General features: G+C 41.3%; 1 protein-coding gene across 2 annotated transcripts in view; it reads right to left on the bottom strand.

Moving 5' to 3' along the window:
- Positions 1 to 268: 268 nt before the first annotated feature.
- Positions 269 to 18,194, bottom strand: part of chchd6a (coiled-coil-helix-coiled-coil-helix domain containing 6a) — a 99,588-nt gene continuing 81,662 nt past the window's right edge. For both annotated transcript variants that reach the window (XM_039801482.1, XM_039801485.1), the window contains one exon: positions 269 to 924. In XM_039801482.1, coding sequence (XP_039657416.1) covers positions 901 to 924 — 24 coding nt within the window. In that variant the 3' untranslated portion in view covers positions 269 to 900. The remainder of the gene's footprint in view (positions 925 to 18,194) is intronic.

The following is an 18,194-nucleotide window of genomic DNA, read 5'->3' as shown; positions in this document are numbered from 1 at the left end:
GAGGAATCAATAAATCACTAGTTAAAATGAAATGTACTCAGCTTTCCAAATTAAAAATAATTTAAGAAATACACATATAAGCTGCTGGCTAGGTTGTTCCTCAGCTCTATTTTAACATGTTCTAGTAATTTCATCATGAAAAAGCCATCTAAATAAAGGCTTTTTAACTTTTTGCCAGAAGAGCGCCTTGGAACTTTTCTTCTTTTTTTTACTCATATAAGCTGGTTTAGTAGTCCTGATGGAAAATGTAAAGACACAAACATGACTATCACAGGATATGAATGTTTTAATAAAATCATACAATACATCACAGGTCTGATGGATTTAAGTCATGGCCAGGATTACCTGAGCTTATTCCTGTGTTGTTAAAAAAAAAAAAAAAAAAAAGTACAACTCAAAAACAATTCAACTTAATACAGTTCTTTTTGTCAGAACAAGGACGGCCCCTATGCACACAATTAATCTCACACCTTAAATTATTTTTATCATTTTTCATCCCAACAAAGGAAGCAGAGTTTTTGACGTTTAAACTGAATTTCACATTCAGATGATGGAGGAATGACCCTGTATGGATTTTTACAACCCGAGTCTTAGAAATACTTTCAGCTGATCTTGTGAATAACAGAATTGAAAACGCACTGACTCAGACCATGAATGTAATACGCACACTCATTTCCTTTTCCAAAGCTTCCCGGTAGAATGTAGCAGTGCAGAATAGTAGAGCAATTTCACCAGATGATACCGCAGATAAATAGCATAATAAGAACGTTTTAAAAACAAGGCATGCTAACAGCAAATCAACTCTCTCACAATTCAAAACAGGAAAGCGACAAGTGCCGCTCTTAGTGCCAAAGTCAAAGCCTTCGTCAAATAACTGTTTTACTCTTTCCCACCCTCTCTTCATCCGTGGTTGACGAGCAGGTTCTAAGAAAAAAAGAGACAAAAATATAGTGAATTACTCCTGCCACACCCTCCGACCTTTAAGATGCTCTTAGGTGCAAGGACTGTCCATGTTTTGTGCACACTTTTCCAGCTTTAACTATCCAGAACTGAAAGGTCAGACCTGCTAATAGTAGGGATTATATCAGTAATGGAGAAAAGTGAATCTGTTGATGCAGTCGGTTTGTTTTTTGTTGTTAGAATTTCACACGACTGTTCCCCTTGACATACTAAAAGATTTGGCAGGTGTTTTGACCAATGGACTTAAAGGTGTAGGCATGGACATTAGCCATTTGGTGCTACTTTACAAACATTCTCTCACACAAAGTTCTGATTGCCAGACCTCTTTCCCAGATGGTTAATTTTCCTAATATTAGTCCGTTTAATCTCTTTCCACAAGGTGTTTACATTATTTTGTCTTGTCATTGAGTGTTGGGTATTTTTAAGAGCAGCGGAGTTTGGAACGTGGAAGAATGAGGGGAAATATATTAACAGAGGGTGTGTTATTGGCTGGCAACAAACACACCCAATCATACAGCTCTTCTCATTTCCTTTTCAAATCAGTGCAATCCCCACAAATGCATTTAGACTGTCTCATAATGGAGGGGAGAGGTAAGGGCAATGACTGCAGAGTTGGAAGATGCAAAAATATGTGTTTGACCCAAAATTTGTCGCAATGGTAGATGATGTCCCTTGTTAATAAAACTTCCCTTTTAGGTTGCTGTTTTGTGCATCTACAGCAGGTATGTATCTATGTACAGGGTTATATTAAAGATCAGTCTTGCTGGTGACTATGTATGAGATCTACTAAAGTATGCATGTATGTATGTATGCATGTATGGTATGTTAAGTATGGTAATAATAATAATAATTTATACTTTATTAATCCTGCAAGGGAAATTACAATGTTTTCAGTCTGTTGTTAGAACACATATTACACACAGGCCTGAAATATACACACACATGCTCAGTAACTACACAGGGTGATAACGTCAGAGTGAGGGGGCTGCATCTGTCGATGGACAGGCGCCCTGAGCAGTTGGGGGTTCAGTGCCTTGCTCAAGAGCACCTTGGCAGTGCTCAGGAGGTGAACAGGCACCTCTCCAGCTACCAGTCCACCACCATACTTTGGTCCGTATGGGGACTTGAACCAGCGGTTCCCAACCCAACTCTCTACAGACTGAGCTGCTATCTATCTATCTATCTATCTATCTATCTATCTATCTATCTATCTATCCTCTCATTTACTCTATCTGTACACCCTAGCATTCTGTTCATCGAAGGCAGATGTAATAACCTAGCCTATCATGCCTACTTAACTTCTACTTTAAAACAGCTACATGCAATTGATCCAAGCAGTGCCACCTCCATCATTCAACCAAAGACCAACGAGGTCCTTGAAACCCTAGCATCTCATTGTCCCTGAGAGAACACAACAGGTATGACACCATTATCCACGCTTGTGTGCTCTTCCATGAAATAGCGATGATCATTTAGCACCTTGAAATCCTGGTAACATGACCCTGAGAGAGAAACTTATCATGCCAAGGTGATAACCAGCCAATTTCTATATAGCTTCGCCACCACGCAGACCTACACCTATAACCTTGGAATGCAACCTATCAAAATGATCAATTAAAGCTGGGTGATATACAGCACCTTGTTAGTGAGATGGTCTCAACAGAACATATTGAGTTACAGAGTAAGAAGAGGATGCTCATGGGCGACAAGAGAGACAATATCTAACAAGATGGCTCCTAGCTATGATTATATAAGCTGATTAACACAGGAAGACTCGACCCTGACTACTTACTGATGTGATGCATTCAGCTCCAGACACATGCAGTGTATTTATCAAACAGTTTCTAATTACTGCATATTCCTTTAAGGAAGGATCAAGCAAGTAATAACTGGAAACTGAAATACTGGATTTATTAAGGTCACACAATTTGCAGACATAAAATAGCACAGATGGGATTTACACAAGCTGCAAGAAGGATTATGGTTGAAAAAGAAATGTGCATTAACCTTTATTCTGCAGAAATCTAAACAACATCAGACAGAGTGAGCACATCACAAACGTATCTAGAGATATGGACTGTATCAGTTACCTAACAAGAGTAAAGCATGATTCATGCTTGTTCTCCTCCTCCATACACAACATGAAATCAAGGAGAAAGTTAACTTTTCGTGCTAGAGATTTCCCACCGTGATCAGAACGCACAGGGGAGACACTTTGGTTCTCTTACTACGCCTCTAAAGTCGGTACTCGCTCCGAAAGCTAATCGCCGTCACTATCTCACTCGCTCACCACACACTTCACACACACACACACACACACACACACACACACACACACACACACACACAAACACACACACACACACACACACACACACACAAACACACACAGAGCTATTCTCTAAAAGAGATCGACGCACACACCAAGTATAAACTTCAGGCCACTTACGTATGCTACGGTGAAAGCTCTGAGTGGAGCCTCCGCAGAAGCATAAATCACGTTTAAGAGTCTACAGCCATGTTATTGACTATTGCTAGCTTAGCTTAGCACGTTAACATTAGCATGCATTGCATAAAGCAAACATATTTTTACGCTACCATGTTGATACGTGCATTAAAAACTTAAAATATATCCTATTTAAAGTACATTGAGAACAGACAATAAATTTGAGATTAATTTCTGAACATCAACAACCATTGGAATGTTGGCCACGACATATGGTACGGATTAATGTACCCGTCAAAAAAGAAAGCACAACTTTGGTGATTCTCTGACTTTTTAATCTGGCACCATAATCAGGTCAAATTTTGTCCATTACTTTGGTTAAAGCTGCAGTAGGTAAGATTGTGAAGATCCAGGACTTTGCCAACAAATTTGAACATCGACAACTTCTCAGTCCCTCCCCCCTTTCTGCTGCAGCCCAAACCGTCTCCTAAGCCCCTCCCACACAACGGAGTTTGACAGAACTGCCGGCATGTCAGACAACATGTTCAATAACTAAACACCAACACAACGTTAACTTTACTCACCAACAGTAAAACGATGCTAACTAGCAGGCTACCGTTAGCCATTTCAGCATCATACCAGACCTAACGTGCTACACGCGTTACTATCATCCTCACCAACGTAGCTTTGTGGACTTTTGACTACTAATAACCAAGTGAAAGATAAATCATTCATGGTAATTATGTTACCTGTTGAGAGGAAATGTGGCTACATCAGCATCGTTCTTCAGATCTTTAAAATCCTGCAGCCACGCCTCTGAAAAGCCTCTCCATTATTCACGGAGTTTTGGAAAACCTTTCTGCAGCTCGTGCGCGGGGAGGGGGGAGGGGGGAGGGGAGAACGCTACAGTATATATGCGTGTGCCTGAGCAGTGATTGACAGGCAGATAGACCACCCCTGTGGCCCTGATTGGAGAAAATCGACCGGGAGCGGTGGAATTTTGCCAATGGCACTACAGGCTGTAGGAGGTGCCAGAGGAGCTGTCTTTTTTGTTTTGTTTTACATAATTCATGTAGTTCTACTGGAACATAGGGTCAGTTTCAGCAAATATGACAGAAAGTTAGTTTTATAAGACTTACCTACTGCATCTTTAATGATCAAATACCTGCAAAACTAATGACATTCCCACTAGTCTTAGAGTACTTTTTGTTTACTGCTAATTTGCAAATGTTAGAATGATAACACGCTAAACTAAGATGGTGGAGAGGGTAAACATAACATGTCATTAAGAGCAGCATGCTGACATTAGCATTTAGCTCAAAGCACCACTGTGCCTAACTGCAGCCTCACAGAGCTGCTAGCATGGCTGTAGACTCTTAATCTTGAAAACTCACCCTTTGATCTACTATATTTGGAAAACTGAGGATGAATTAAAGAGTTGTACTTTGCTTATGCACTTGTGTTTTTATGAAAATAAGGATTTATATGGTGAAAACATTTCACACATGCCTGTAACACTTTGAGGCAACTGTTTTCATTAATGCTTTTTTTTTTTTTATCAAGACAAAAAATTTAATTTTGCATCAACCATTTCAGGAATTAATCCAAGAGTTACATCTATTATTAATAAAAGTCTCCTGTCTGTAAATTTGCTTTAGTGTCCCAGTTAGATATTGATCAGGCTCAGCACTGCTTGGCTTCAGAGGCTGGACCGCAGCAGGGAGTAGGGTTGTTCCTGATTGACTACTAGTCCCACTGAAGTCCTATAGTTGCAGTAAGGTCCCAATGTGGAACGATGCAATTAGCTAAATTGACTGAAGGCTCGCGGTGCATAGACCTTAAGTCAGCTGGTAAAGAAGCAGATTGCATGTTTCGTACTGTACAGTGTGCATGTATGTCTGTGTAGAGAGGGGGATGGTATCTGTTCTCAGCACCGCAGACAGAGGTCACTCCAGCTGTGAAACTCAAACCATTCAAACCACAGAGAGACTCACAGAGCAGGGTGATCAATATGGCTCCCCACCTCCTTCACTCCTCTCATCTCCTCTCATCTCCTCCCTCCGATTTCCTCTCCTCAACTTCCATTCTCTCCCCATTCTTCCGCTCCACGACTGCCATCTGTTCTCTTCTCATCTACTCCTCTATCCATCCCTCCCTCCATCTTCTTTCCTTTCTGCTCTATTCTGCACTTCACTGGGTACAAGGAGTAGGTGTTTTAAATATAGTACAATGACTTAAATGCAAACCTGAGAACATATTTTCTCGCCTCATTTAAACTTTGTTTAAATTAGCTTCACTGAAAGCTCCGGTACAGGTTATGAACGAAACGGCTCACTTTAGAGAGAAACTAAGCAACAGACGCTCTCAAACAATGTGTGTACGTTCAGGAGTGAGCCTGCTCTTGACCAGTCAAAGGAAGAGGGAAAGGGTAAACATGTGCTTGCATGCATACACAAACAGAAACACTAAAGGATAAGAGGTGGTGACATTTGACCCATACCATCACAGTTTGTCGGCTCTAAAACAATATCGTTGATATGTAGATGTGGACTATGGGTCAGTGAGTCGCTTGTGTCTTGCATGGTGCCTGCAACTTTCAAGATAAAAAAAAAAAAAAGCATTTAAGCCAACATGGAAGTCCTTAAAGTGGTCGGGAAAATGGACATTTGAACATCTACAACTCTCCATGACAACGGGACGAACTTCATCTGCCAATGCAAATCTTGCAATATGGTTGAAACTCTAGAACAGCAAGAAAAAGGACCTTGAAGTCAGACTGTTTTCTCAAATCTGAGATAAGCTTACCTCTGCAAAGAGAGCGCCTTAAAAGATTTTGCTTCACTTTAGCAACCTGTTACATTGGTATAATTTAATTTGCACGTGCAACATAATTTGTTCGCTTCAGATATGACAAATATATTTAATAGTGGGTAATTCACACATTCACTGTAGAAAGAGTTGTGTGTGTGTTGCAGAGATTCAAAGCAATTTGATTAAGAGGGTAACATGATGGAGGGAGAGTAGATGAGAACACATACTGCAAAGATTGTCTCCACTAACAAAGTTCATTTCAGGCTACCAAGATAATCGGCTTTCTCCACTCCTGTCAAGGACAACTTATGACTACTTTCATTATCAAGTAATCTGTAATTATTTTTTCAATGAATCAATTACCCCAAAATTCAAAGATATTGAATGAACGATGATATAAAACAAGTAGCAAATCCTCACATACAGGAAACCATAATTGAATTTTTTAATTACTGATAAATGACTTCAAACAATTCATCCATTATCAAGTATAAAGCATAGAATAGCCTCTGTTTTGATGAAGCTAATGAGAATACAAAAAAAAAATAACAATTCAACTTATCAAAGCATACTTTAGATGCTTGTGTACCATAAGCTATACATTACTGTATGCTTCAATGCAATGTTTAGGATGGTCTATTTTATGACTAAAGTTAATAACAATATCACTGGGGTCCCTGAGCAGCTCCTTCAGCAGCAGACTGATACACCCACGGTGTAAGAAGGAGAGGTATATTTTTCCATTCCGAGTGCTGACTTTTTCAATATTATTTATATTATGGTCACATTTCAATATAATTTATATTATGGTTAATTCATTTTGCTATGTTATTTAATTACATATTATTCAATCTAATTTCACGTCAATTACTTACTTACATTACAATATTTTTCGTACCACGGCCACCTCACTTTACTTTACAATACTTTTTATATAATGCCACTTTACATTCATTGATCATCACTTTGCCTGGTGTTTGTTTGTTTGGTTGTTTGTTGGTTTGTAACAAGTGAATTTCCCCATTGTGGGATGAATAAAGTATTATCTAATCTAATCTAATGGTGTACTACTGGCCACAGAATGAACAGCAAAAGTAATTAGTACTACGATAGGTTCTGAAAATGGTATCTGTGCATTTGTAGTGTATATAAAAAAAATAAAAAAATAAAAATAAAACTGTTAACACCTCACAACTCACACACAAACTAATGGATTTCCCACCTGTTGCTCTAATTGCAGATCCACCCTGAGTTAAAGTAGTCAGGGACTAAGAAGACTTGCTGGGGTTACACCACACTGCCGCCCAGATAGCACAACGATATATCTGGGCTTTTACAACGAGCCTATTTTCATTTCATGTGGCCCGGCCGGCAGATCAGAGAAACCGAGTGAGGGGAGTGGAGAGAGGGCCGAACACTGTAGGAGATACAAAGAAAAGAAAAAAAAACTAACAACAAACAGAAAGTCAGGAGAGGTAGAAGAGCAGAAGTCTGGCTGTTCTCCTTTCTGCCTGACCCAGCCTGGGAGCCTGGACTCAATTGGAAATCCATTTTATCTGATGACTGGCAGGCAATTGGGGCTCCCAGGTGATAGGCTGAGGCTCTGTGGTTGATAGGCCTGACCACTTGCACTGCTGAGGGATGGAGATGGGGGGAGAGGAGCGGGGGAGTGAGGATGAGAACACATACTGCAAAGATTGTCTCCACTAACAAAGGCTACCTAGATAATGTGCTTCCTCCACTTCAATCCAAAATACAATAACTAACAGATGTTTTTTTTTTGTCAATTAATCTGTTCATTATTCTTTCAAATAATCAATAAGTCCAAAACCCAAAACATATTCAAATGACAATGAAAATAAAAAAAATAGTGACAGTACATATATTAAAAATTATGGAGACAGAAATAAAATGGTGACAAGCTTGGATGACATCATATATCAATTAAAATAACTCTAAAATCAGCATATTTCTTCGACTGCTAGCAATCTCTATCACACCTTCCATGTTGACTAAAAATGACGTGGCGTGAGGTATGGTATGACGCACGGTGGAGGACAGAACAAAACCACGATGCAGCCGGAACATGGTGCATCCGTGCCTGGAGGAATCCTGGCGTTGTCTTGTCATATTACTGAGAAGTTCACTCTTACAGGAGAACAGGAGAGTTGCGATAGACAGAAGTATACCTTACTGCTAAGACAGTACTGGGAAGAAGTGTAACCTTAGTATGTGCAGTTAGTGTAAACTGATATAGCAAACAGATATAGCGGATACTACCCTGGCATTAACTCTAAGGCAAATCTTTGAATTATGTCAATTTGAAGCACAGATTAAGATCTTACGATTTTACTGGATGAAAAACACAAATGACAAGTTAAACTAACGAGTCGTTTTCGTACAATGCAAATAAGCGGCTGCCTTTGTTACATAGACCAAGAATAATTGCAGTTACCACTATAAAAAAGCAATTTCAAAGTTTCACATGAAAGTGAACTTGTCAACACAGCTCTGGGAGCAAACAATAACACAATGGTATTTATTTATTTACAAAAAGGCCAGGGAATAAAAAAAAATAAAAAAATCGATCAATCTATTTGGGAGTACAGGGTGTGAATTGGAGAGCAATCACAAAGGAGAAGCAGGCCTCAAGTCACAAAGAGAACGAGGAAGTGGAGAGAAAGACGGAATGAGAGGCTGGTACAAAGTGGACTGTTCTGATAATGGTGCGGCTGCTTCGAGGCAAACAAAAGCCAGTGAAAAACCCACCTAAAAGCCTCGCTGTTGTCCTCTCTTATCCCAGCTGGTGGCCTTGGTTCCACAAAACCTCTTGCTAAGAGAGGGAGCGATGAAATGCTGACCAGAATATTGGTGTAAAATGCCATCAGGAAGAAAAAAAAAACAGTGTGTCAATTGCTTATACAGCCGAGGTGGCTTTCAACAGAACACAATATAGGGCTGTGTTTAATTATTATCTGGGACCCCCATCAGAGGGTGCAGAAAGAGGGAGAGAGAGTAGGGGGTCTCGTAGCGCGAGCCGACAGGCGTGGTGGCGCTCTGAAAGGTCAGAGAGGTGTACAAAAGCTGGTGAAAATGCCTCCCTAGGGAAGCAATTGCGAGTACCCTCAACTCTACCCCCTCGCTCCATGTCTCCACGTCTCCACACCCCCCGACTCTCCCCTTGTTTGAAAGCCCTGAGGCGTCGGAGGGCCACGAGGCAGATAAAAGAGGAAATGGAGGCTCTAGATTTGGCTTGATGTGCTGTTCGATCGAACACTGCAGTGCAACAAAAGACAAGAAGAGGGAAATACAGGAGCGGGAGGGAGGGAGAGAGGGGAAGGACTGGGACCGAGAGAGAGAGAGAGGAGACAACAGAGGCTCGGCAGGCATCGCTTAAAGAAAAAGAGAAAGTAAGAGAAAGTTCCATGTGTAACACAACAGTGGCTGGAGTGTGGAGGAGGTACGCACATTCATTGTCAAAGACAGGCACGTGCATTTCTTTAAAAACAAGAAGAGTAAGGTTGTGATGATTTATATAAATAGGTTTGTGATGCCTTTTCTTTGAAAGCCCTCAGCTTTCCATCTTAGTGAGCCAATTTTCACAGCACTTGAGTCTGAGGGGGAAAATGAAAAGGTGAAGAGAAGCCTAATTCACTACCTTAATGCTTAAATGTACAGTGTTGTTATTTCAGCGGAGTGCTTAATCGCCAGATTAAAAAAATATATACAACCCACAGGGCACACAACACAAGAGAGACAAACAACAAACGAGAGAGAGAGAGAGCAGATAATGACGCTCGGCGGTGATTGGTTGTGATCGTCTGTACAATGATCAATGCCGGCTTGAAAGGAGGCAACGCTGATGGTTTATGACAGAGGGAACAACTGCCGACAGTATGAAAATGAAATCAATAAGTCAACTGCAGAGCAGGGAGAGACAAATGAAGGAGGCGGCCGAGAAAAAGAAGAGAGGAGTTTAGAAAAGAGAAACAGATAGGAGAAGACAGAATAAAACAAGAGAGACAAAGAGAGTGGAGTAGACACAGAGAAAGAGAAAAAAAAAAAAGCAGACAGACGTGGAAGCTAGATGAAAGGTGTTGGTTTAAAGGAAGCAGAGGCAGAAAAACAAAATTGACAGACGAAGGAAGATTCATTAAAGATAGATAAAAAAAAAAAAAAGAGACTACAGTGAAAACAAACTGACGAACAATACGACAAACCAACTGACAAAAACTTTCCTCCAAACCCAGGGAGCTGATGTAAGTGTACTTGGGCATGTGTGAATGTATGCTCAGCTAACCTTACACAGGAAGAGTAAGGTGTAAGGACACATTCTGTCAGCGTCCTCACGGTATAAACCTTCCTCATTATTGGCACTTTGACAAGCAGGGGAACTGTGTGTGAAAATGTTATTTGTATGAAAATCTTCGACAAAGTAGAACATTTTGTATTTCAGCTTTACAGTGAAAAATGCCTAGCTTCTTGCCTTCATGTCCGAAAACTGGACTCACAGATTCAAATGAGTTATTGTGGCCTGGTGTGTGGGTGTGTGTGTGTGTGTTTGTGTAGGTTTACACTGACATTAATGACCTGAACACTATCCCTCTATCTCCGTTAATACATTCTCCAGCGCCAAACTCTTAAGTGGACCCAACACACACACGCACACAGAAACACACACTCGAGGTCATTGAGCCAAAATGTACCGTGGCACAAACATAACGCGAGTTCAGACACAGGTCGAAGTGACTACCATTTGATAGGTTTGTATGAATTTGTGCCAGCCAAAGTCATAAATGAAACATTCAGCGACAAAGAAAAGAAAGACCCACTGTGACTGAGAAATTCACAGTTATAAAAAAAAAACTGAACATCCTTCACTTGCATCTGCAGATCGTCTTGTCGGCAGTGCTGTAATGTAACAAAGTACAAATACTTTGTTACTGTACTTAAAGGAACACGCCGACTTCTTGGGAATTTAGCTTATTCACCGTAACCCCCAGAGTTAGACAAGTCGATACATACCCTTCTCATCTCCGTGCGTGCTGTAAAGCTGTCTGACGTCTCCAGCGGCATCAGCCCATAACAGAACAGGCAGGTGAATGGTTCCAGTAATCCTACTGCTCCGAATAAGTGACAAAATAACGCCAACATGTTCCTGTTTACATGCTGTGATTTGTAGAGTCGCAGCGTGTACAAACCGTAAACAAACCGGGAACTAAATTCTCAGGCGGAAGAATATAGTACTTGGGCGGAGTGATATGCTCGCAGCAAGCCTGTCTGAGAATATAGTTCCCGGTTTATTTACGGATAGAAGATGGCTGTGTCTCAAGTTACGTTGGTTTTTGTACACGCTGTGACTCTACAAATCACAACATGTAAATAGGAACATGTTGGCGTTATTTTGTCACTTTTGTCACAATTCGGAGCAGTAGGCTAGTTGGAACCAGTTACCTGCAGGATCTGTGCTGGGCTAAGCTAATGCTGGAGCCGTCAGACAGCGTTACAGCACGCACGGAGATGAGAAGGGTATGTATCGAGTTGTCTAACTCTGGGGGTTACGGTGAATAAGCTAAATTCCCAATAAGTCGGCGTGTTCCTTTAAACCTACATTGTGTAATTTTTGGAGTAGATTCTGAGCAACAAAAAAAAACTTTGTTCTTTCACAAGTATGTGCTCATTCATGTGTAATTACTTCCACCAACTAATCAAAGAATTCTCGTAAGTGTAGAATCTGCCATTTAGAATCATTCAGAATACATACGAGCGAGTCGCTCGAATGACGGCCGGCATGTAGCGCCTCCATCTTTAAAATACATTAGCCAAAGAGGGACATACCTCCGCCTTTCGCGCTTTTAAACTCAGTGGCACCGTGACGAATACCAGGGGGAAATTACTCACCAGGGAAGCGAAAAAGAGAACGACAACGCGACAGGCAAAGCAACAAGACCAAAGTTAAAGGTCCCATGGCATGAAAATTTCACTTTATGAGGTTTTTTAACATTAATATGAGTTCCCCCAGCCTGCCTATGGTCCCCCAGTGGCTAGAAATGGCGATAGGTGTAAACCGAGCCCTGGGTATCCTGCTCTGCCTTTGAGAAAATGAAAGCTCAGATGGGCTGATCTGGAATCTTCTCCTTATGAGGTCATAAGGAGCAAGGTTACCTCCCCTTTCTCTACTTTGCCCTCCCAGAGAATTTGGCCCACCCATGAGAGAGAGACATCATGGTTTTCAAACGAGCAAAGTGGCAGTTGGTCATGGCCACACCCCCACCCTCCACCTTGCCACCCCCTCTCCTCTCCTCAATAGCTACAGACACAGAAATGGCACATACTAAGGAAAGCTCATTGTGGGACTGGCTCTAGTGGCTGTAATTCTGCACCAAGGCTGAATTATGGGAAAGAGACTTCAGATACAGTATTAGTGGACCACCAAGGCCTATATAAAAGCATCCAAACAGCACCATGTCATGGGACCTTTAATATTGGAGTGGCTAGAACAGCTGCGTGTAAACAATGGAGATACTGAGAGCTAATTTCAGGTTTGGCCACCGTAGGAGTTGAAATGCGCTCGGAATGGGAGGGGGTAGAAAGTAATATGTCCAAAGTCACCTGAAACACCGTGCTGCAGAGTGTGAGATGACTCCAACATATTTGGCTAATTCATTAGATGTACAGTATGTGTATGCTGGCTGGTCATCGGAAATGTATCAACTTCATGCATATTGCAAGGGTTTAGAAATTCCTTAACGAAATGAAAGAAAAAAGGAGGAAGAAGAAAAGGAGGAAGAAGGTAACAGAAAGAACTGAAGGTCCCAGTAAGGTTTGAGATCAGAATGTGAGCTGTGAACATACACACACAGGACGTATACGTTGCTAGGTAGCTACAGATTCTGATCCTAATTCTTAACCCTTGTGTTGTCTTCCTGTCGACCATTAAACTTTGTGTTTTTCTGGGTCGAAATAAAAAAAAAAAAAAACATTGTTCTTTTTCTACACTTTCTCGACGTTTTTGTCGATTTTATTCCAGTTTTTGTTGTCACATTAAAAATTTTTGATGAGTTTTTTGGCATTTTTTTTAATGATGTTTTTTTCACCTATGGCGATGTTTTTGATGGGTTTTTTAACCCTTTTTTCAGCGTTTAAAAAACAAAATTGTCGATTTTTTTCCTGCGTTTTTGTAGCATTTGTCACTTTTTTCAACGTTCTTTTGTCATAGTTCTGATATAGAAAGTTTCTGTAAACGGGTCAAATTTGACCCGAGGACAACAGGAGGGTTAAGTCCACGTGGATGTTTGCGCCAAATTTGAAGACATCTTCTCAAGGCCCGAGAGATCACGTCCATGTGAATGGGTCCGATGGACAGATGGACAGACGGACAGCTCAAAAACATAATGCCTCCAGCCACGGCTATCGCTGGCGCAGAGGCACGATACAACTTTTGATAGACCTCCATCACTGCACACGCATTGTACCGCTGTGTTCTGGCAAGTGTTGAGTCAACTTCTGTTCAACACTGTGAGCTGGGGGTGAAGAAAAAAGTCAAAGGATCCCTTAAAGCTTTTTTTTTCTCTTCTTGTCTGTAGGCAGTCACAGCTAATGAGGCACAAACAGACCTTCAACTGAGAGCAGAAGAGAAAGAAGAATCTGACAAAAAAAAAAATTTGCTGCAAATGAACGTCATCTTTTTGAAACAATTCAACGCCTTTGCAAAAACCGGTGGCAAACTACTTCTTAACAAAATTTGTTAAGATTCAAGATTCCGGTTTTCTCTAGTGGGCAGGACGTTGTGGTGGTTGAAGCGCAGAGTCACAAATAGAATGTCAAAGGACAAAAAGTTCTGTCTGCTCCATGGCACATCAACTTTGTAGAAAAGTTCTGCAATTTGAAAGAAGATATAAAAACACTGCAAGACTTTAGCCCCAATTAAAGCAACCTATACTAATTTAGAAGCTTGGTGTGAAACTCCCATTCTCCCATACTCACAGAACAAATATGAAAATGGAGAGAAACTCTGTTCCTTAATAAGGGCCTAGTTTAAAGGAAGCTACAAGACACTGTGGTATTTATTCACGCATAGCAATGAGGTGAATGTGGAGGTTGACTACTTATTGCTTCATAGATTTTGTGTAAAAAATTTAGTACATACTTAAGGGAAAGAGTGTGTGAAACTATGTGTGTGTCTGTGTGTGTGTGTGGTCAGTATCAGGTCCAGCAAGCAGCTGAAAACCCTCATTCTTCTTCATTAGTGTTGACTGCTGTGGGGCCTGCCATCTCTTTCTCTCTCTCTCTCTCTCTCTCTCTCTCTCTCTCTCTCTTTACATCTTTTCATCCTCTGTCCATCTCTAACCCTTCCTCCACAAGCACTTACCATCTCCTTGTGGTACCTACCCATCTTTCCGTTCTCGCTTTTTCCCCCTCACGATACTCACTCACTTTCTCCCACAATGCTCTCCCCTCTGACGTGAGCCATATTCCTTCTCCACCTCATCCTCTTTCTCTCCCCTCCAGCACATCTGTTCGAGTCTTCCTCCACCATTTCTCTCTCTCTCTCTCTCGCTCGCTCAACGGTGCTCCTACCCCGTTTCCCATCATCCCTCGTGTGCCTCCACCGCTGTTCTTCAACTGTCCACCTCCTCCTCTTCATCATTTACTACTCACTTCCCCATTTCCTCACATCGCTTCTTCAATTGCTCAGTGTTTACCATCAGGTTTACAAAGCACAACTCTTTTTCTTCCCCTTGGCTACTCCTATTTTTTCCCCTATATATTTCTCCTCTTTCTTCCTCATGTTCCTTCAACTGGTTCATTTTCTTGTAATGTCTCTCCAGCTTTGCAGTATCAGTGCTCATCACAGGGTTCATCTCTCCTTTTTCTTACTCATTTATTCTCTTTCGTACTGCCTGCAGAGGAAGTCTGCTCCATTATTTGTTTCACTTAAACTGATCTCCAGTTTCTGCCTGTCAACATTTAATCCCAGCTTTTACTTTAGACCTAATCGTTTCTTCTTTCACTGTGCTCTTTTGTCATGTTTTAGCGCTCCCCTCCTCATCTTCCTTTCTATTTTTCTCTTTGTGGGTCCAGTGTTTCTCAAAGCCTTTCCGTCTATTTCTCCTTGGCCTTTCACATATACCACGGCTATGTGACAGTTTCTAGATCTCTGTATGTCTACAGCGTGCGTTTTTTTTGTTGTTCTTCAAAGCCTTTTCTTTGTATTTTTCTTCAGTTTGTTTGTCTAGAATGTTATCTGCCAGCAGAGTAGCTGAGCTGCTGTGATTTGGTACCGGCACGACTCCTGTTCAATCAACAATAAAACTGAAGGTAAAAGAAAAAAGAAATCAATATAAGTTTTGATACCGTTGTGATTCACTGGCTTTGCGAAAGTCAGTGTGCATTCAGATCAGCAACAGATACAGATTTGTTATCAGTATATCAGTATTGTCAATAGGGTTTTCCTTTGAGAATGGACTTATCAAAACTTGATGAAACTATTTTCTCTTTGCCCTTATCTTCTGGTGTTCTGTCCTCAGGGATTCTTACTTGCACACTAAGCCTCAGAAACAGCACACACGCTCCTGCACAACAGGCTGGGCCATTTCAAATCACAACAGTGTTCCTAAAAATTCTATCCCATCCCTCTGTGGGTCTGTTGAACGCTCCACAGCATTGACTACAACACTGCCCTGCTCAAATGCTCTGCCCACCCCCCTATTAACATCAATGAGAGGGACAGAATATCGCAAACACTTCTTATTATATTGCAATGCAATACATCGATACTACCAGCTCTGGTGTAAAGAAAATCACTATGGAGTTGAATCAAAATGGCTCTGAGACAGATAAGCCTACAACTTGATGACCCGTAACTTAAGGTGTACACACTGCAGCGACTTCCTGATAGAGGTGTGACGAGATCTCGTGCCACGAGATATATTGAGATTAAAATGTGTCGAGACTTCTCGTCGAGGTAAAAATTGTCTCGCGATATCGGTCTCAAGTGCAGAACAGCAGCCAGTAGAGGGAGTCTGGCCTGTTCGGACATATAATACATCTGGCTTTGAAGAGTAGTCTGGCTTGGACCTCTAAATTAGCATAGAAGATCCACTGCCCGTTCGCCAAAGTTGACTCTGACTTCACTTTTGCAGAGCGGTAGAGGATTTGCAATTGTAAAAAGCTGCCTGTAAAACCAAGCGTTAAAGACAGTACGGCCTCACACACTCTCTCTCTCTGGCGCCCAACACACACACACACACACACACACACACACACACACACACACACACACACACACACACACACACACACACAGACTGCAGCGTGCAGTTCGGTGTGCTGCTGACTCACGCAGATTGCACAAATCGCTCTCTTTCTCTCTTTTTTTTTAAAAATTAGATGGAAGCAGAAAGCAAAACCTAACTTTACTTTTAATGATATTAAACAAAGAAATGTTCTCCCCTTGTCTTAAAATGGTCATAAATCAATACAAGAGCAGCCTACCTCCTTGTTCACTGCTGCAAGGAAACGCTTGGTTACGTTGTAACCTTGGTTCTCTGAGTAAAGACAATTTTTTCCAGTCATATTTCTTAATTGAAGTTTTCTTTAAAATAGTGTTAAAATCTTCGTTCTCGTGAACCCAATCTCGTGTCTCGTCACACCCCTACTTCCTGAACATAACATTTTGGCATTGCTCAGGAGGGTGGTACTAAATCCAAGTTCCAGGTACTCTCAGGGAAACAAATAGAACAGCTGGTTTGGAACACAACACGAGCGTGGTAATTAATAACACAGGACATGTGTTTCCATTAGCACTACAGGGCTTGGAATACCCAACCTGTGTGCACAATGTTTTGGAGTAGTTTATTAGTTTAACTTCATGTCCCAGTGACATTGGGTAGAGTTGGCGTTTTTTTTCATTCAAAATCTAAATTCAGAATCTAATGTTTTTTTGTAGTGGGCTGTTTTTCCCCACTAAATAGCCACTATAGCCCGACCAAATGCTACAGAAATGATTGTGCGTCATCTCTCAGTCAGTTCTGTACCAGATTCTACACCTGCACCTCCCTGTCTTCTTATTCAGGAGAATATTTAAGCAGCGGGATGGGTTGACATTATGGTATGGTGCCGGTCTCATGTACTCTCTTATTGCTCCACTCCGGCGACCTCCTACTGCGGGTGGCAGTAAAAGTCATCACATGTGAATGTCAAAGTTAATCAATATTAACGCCACTTTTGTTGTCAGTGTCTGTCCCAAAACTGAATTGCACTTTCCTACCAAACAGCACATTAAAATGAGGACATATGTCCCAGTGTCGCCATACAGTGTCGCCTTTACGATGACGTGTATACATTCTGATTTATAAAACCTAATGGAAAAGGCAGAACTTAGACCTTGCAGGTTCTTACAAAGTTTCAGCTTAGAAGGAAAAAGAGCTAAATGTCAACAAAAAAGTTTCTCTAAGGGTTTGCTACAGGGCTGTCGGACTGGATTTTGATTTATGTGCAAATTCTACAACTCTGAGAAAAGCTCCATCTTAACACAGCACTTAATAAATCTGTAAAGTAGCCTCTGATGGACAGGAGACATGACATGTCATCAGTCAAACCTCCTCCGCTATTTCAACTAGCCCTGGATGGCATGACTGTCAACGACTGAACAGTCCGACAACCTAAATTATTAGCTAAGCAGAAGAAAGGGAACTAAAGGTGTAAATGAATGCCTCTCGCGCAGGAGAAGGACAGTCAATCTCAATGCACTGGGTAATTTTGGAAAATGTCTTTCAGTATGATAGCTGACAAATTTGACATCTCATCAGCAAGTCCTCCTACTCCTTCTACTGTACCTCGCCCAGGCTGTCAGGGACCAGGGAGTTCTGCAACTTGGACAGCTAACAGAGCATAGGAAAGGTAAGATTACAAAACAAATGTCTTGTTTAGTAATAATCCCTTACACAGACGACACACATGGGTTGTGCTTTTC

Source organism: Perca fluviatilis, chromosome 5, assembly GCF_010015445.1.
Source record: "Perca fluviatilis chromosome 5, GENO_Pfluv_1.0, whole genome shotgun sequence".
NCBI lineage: Eukaryota > Metazoa > Chordata > Actinopteri > Perciformes > Percidae > Perca > Perca fluviatilis.
The sequence above is the reverse complement of the archived record's forward strand: the minus strand, read 5'-3'. Positions and strand labels throughout refer to the sequence as shown.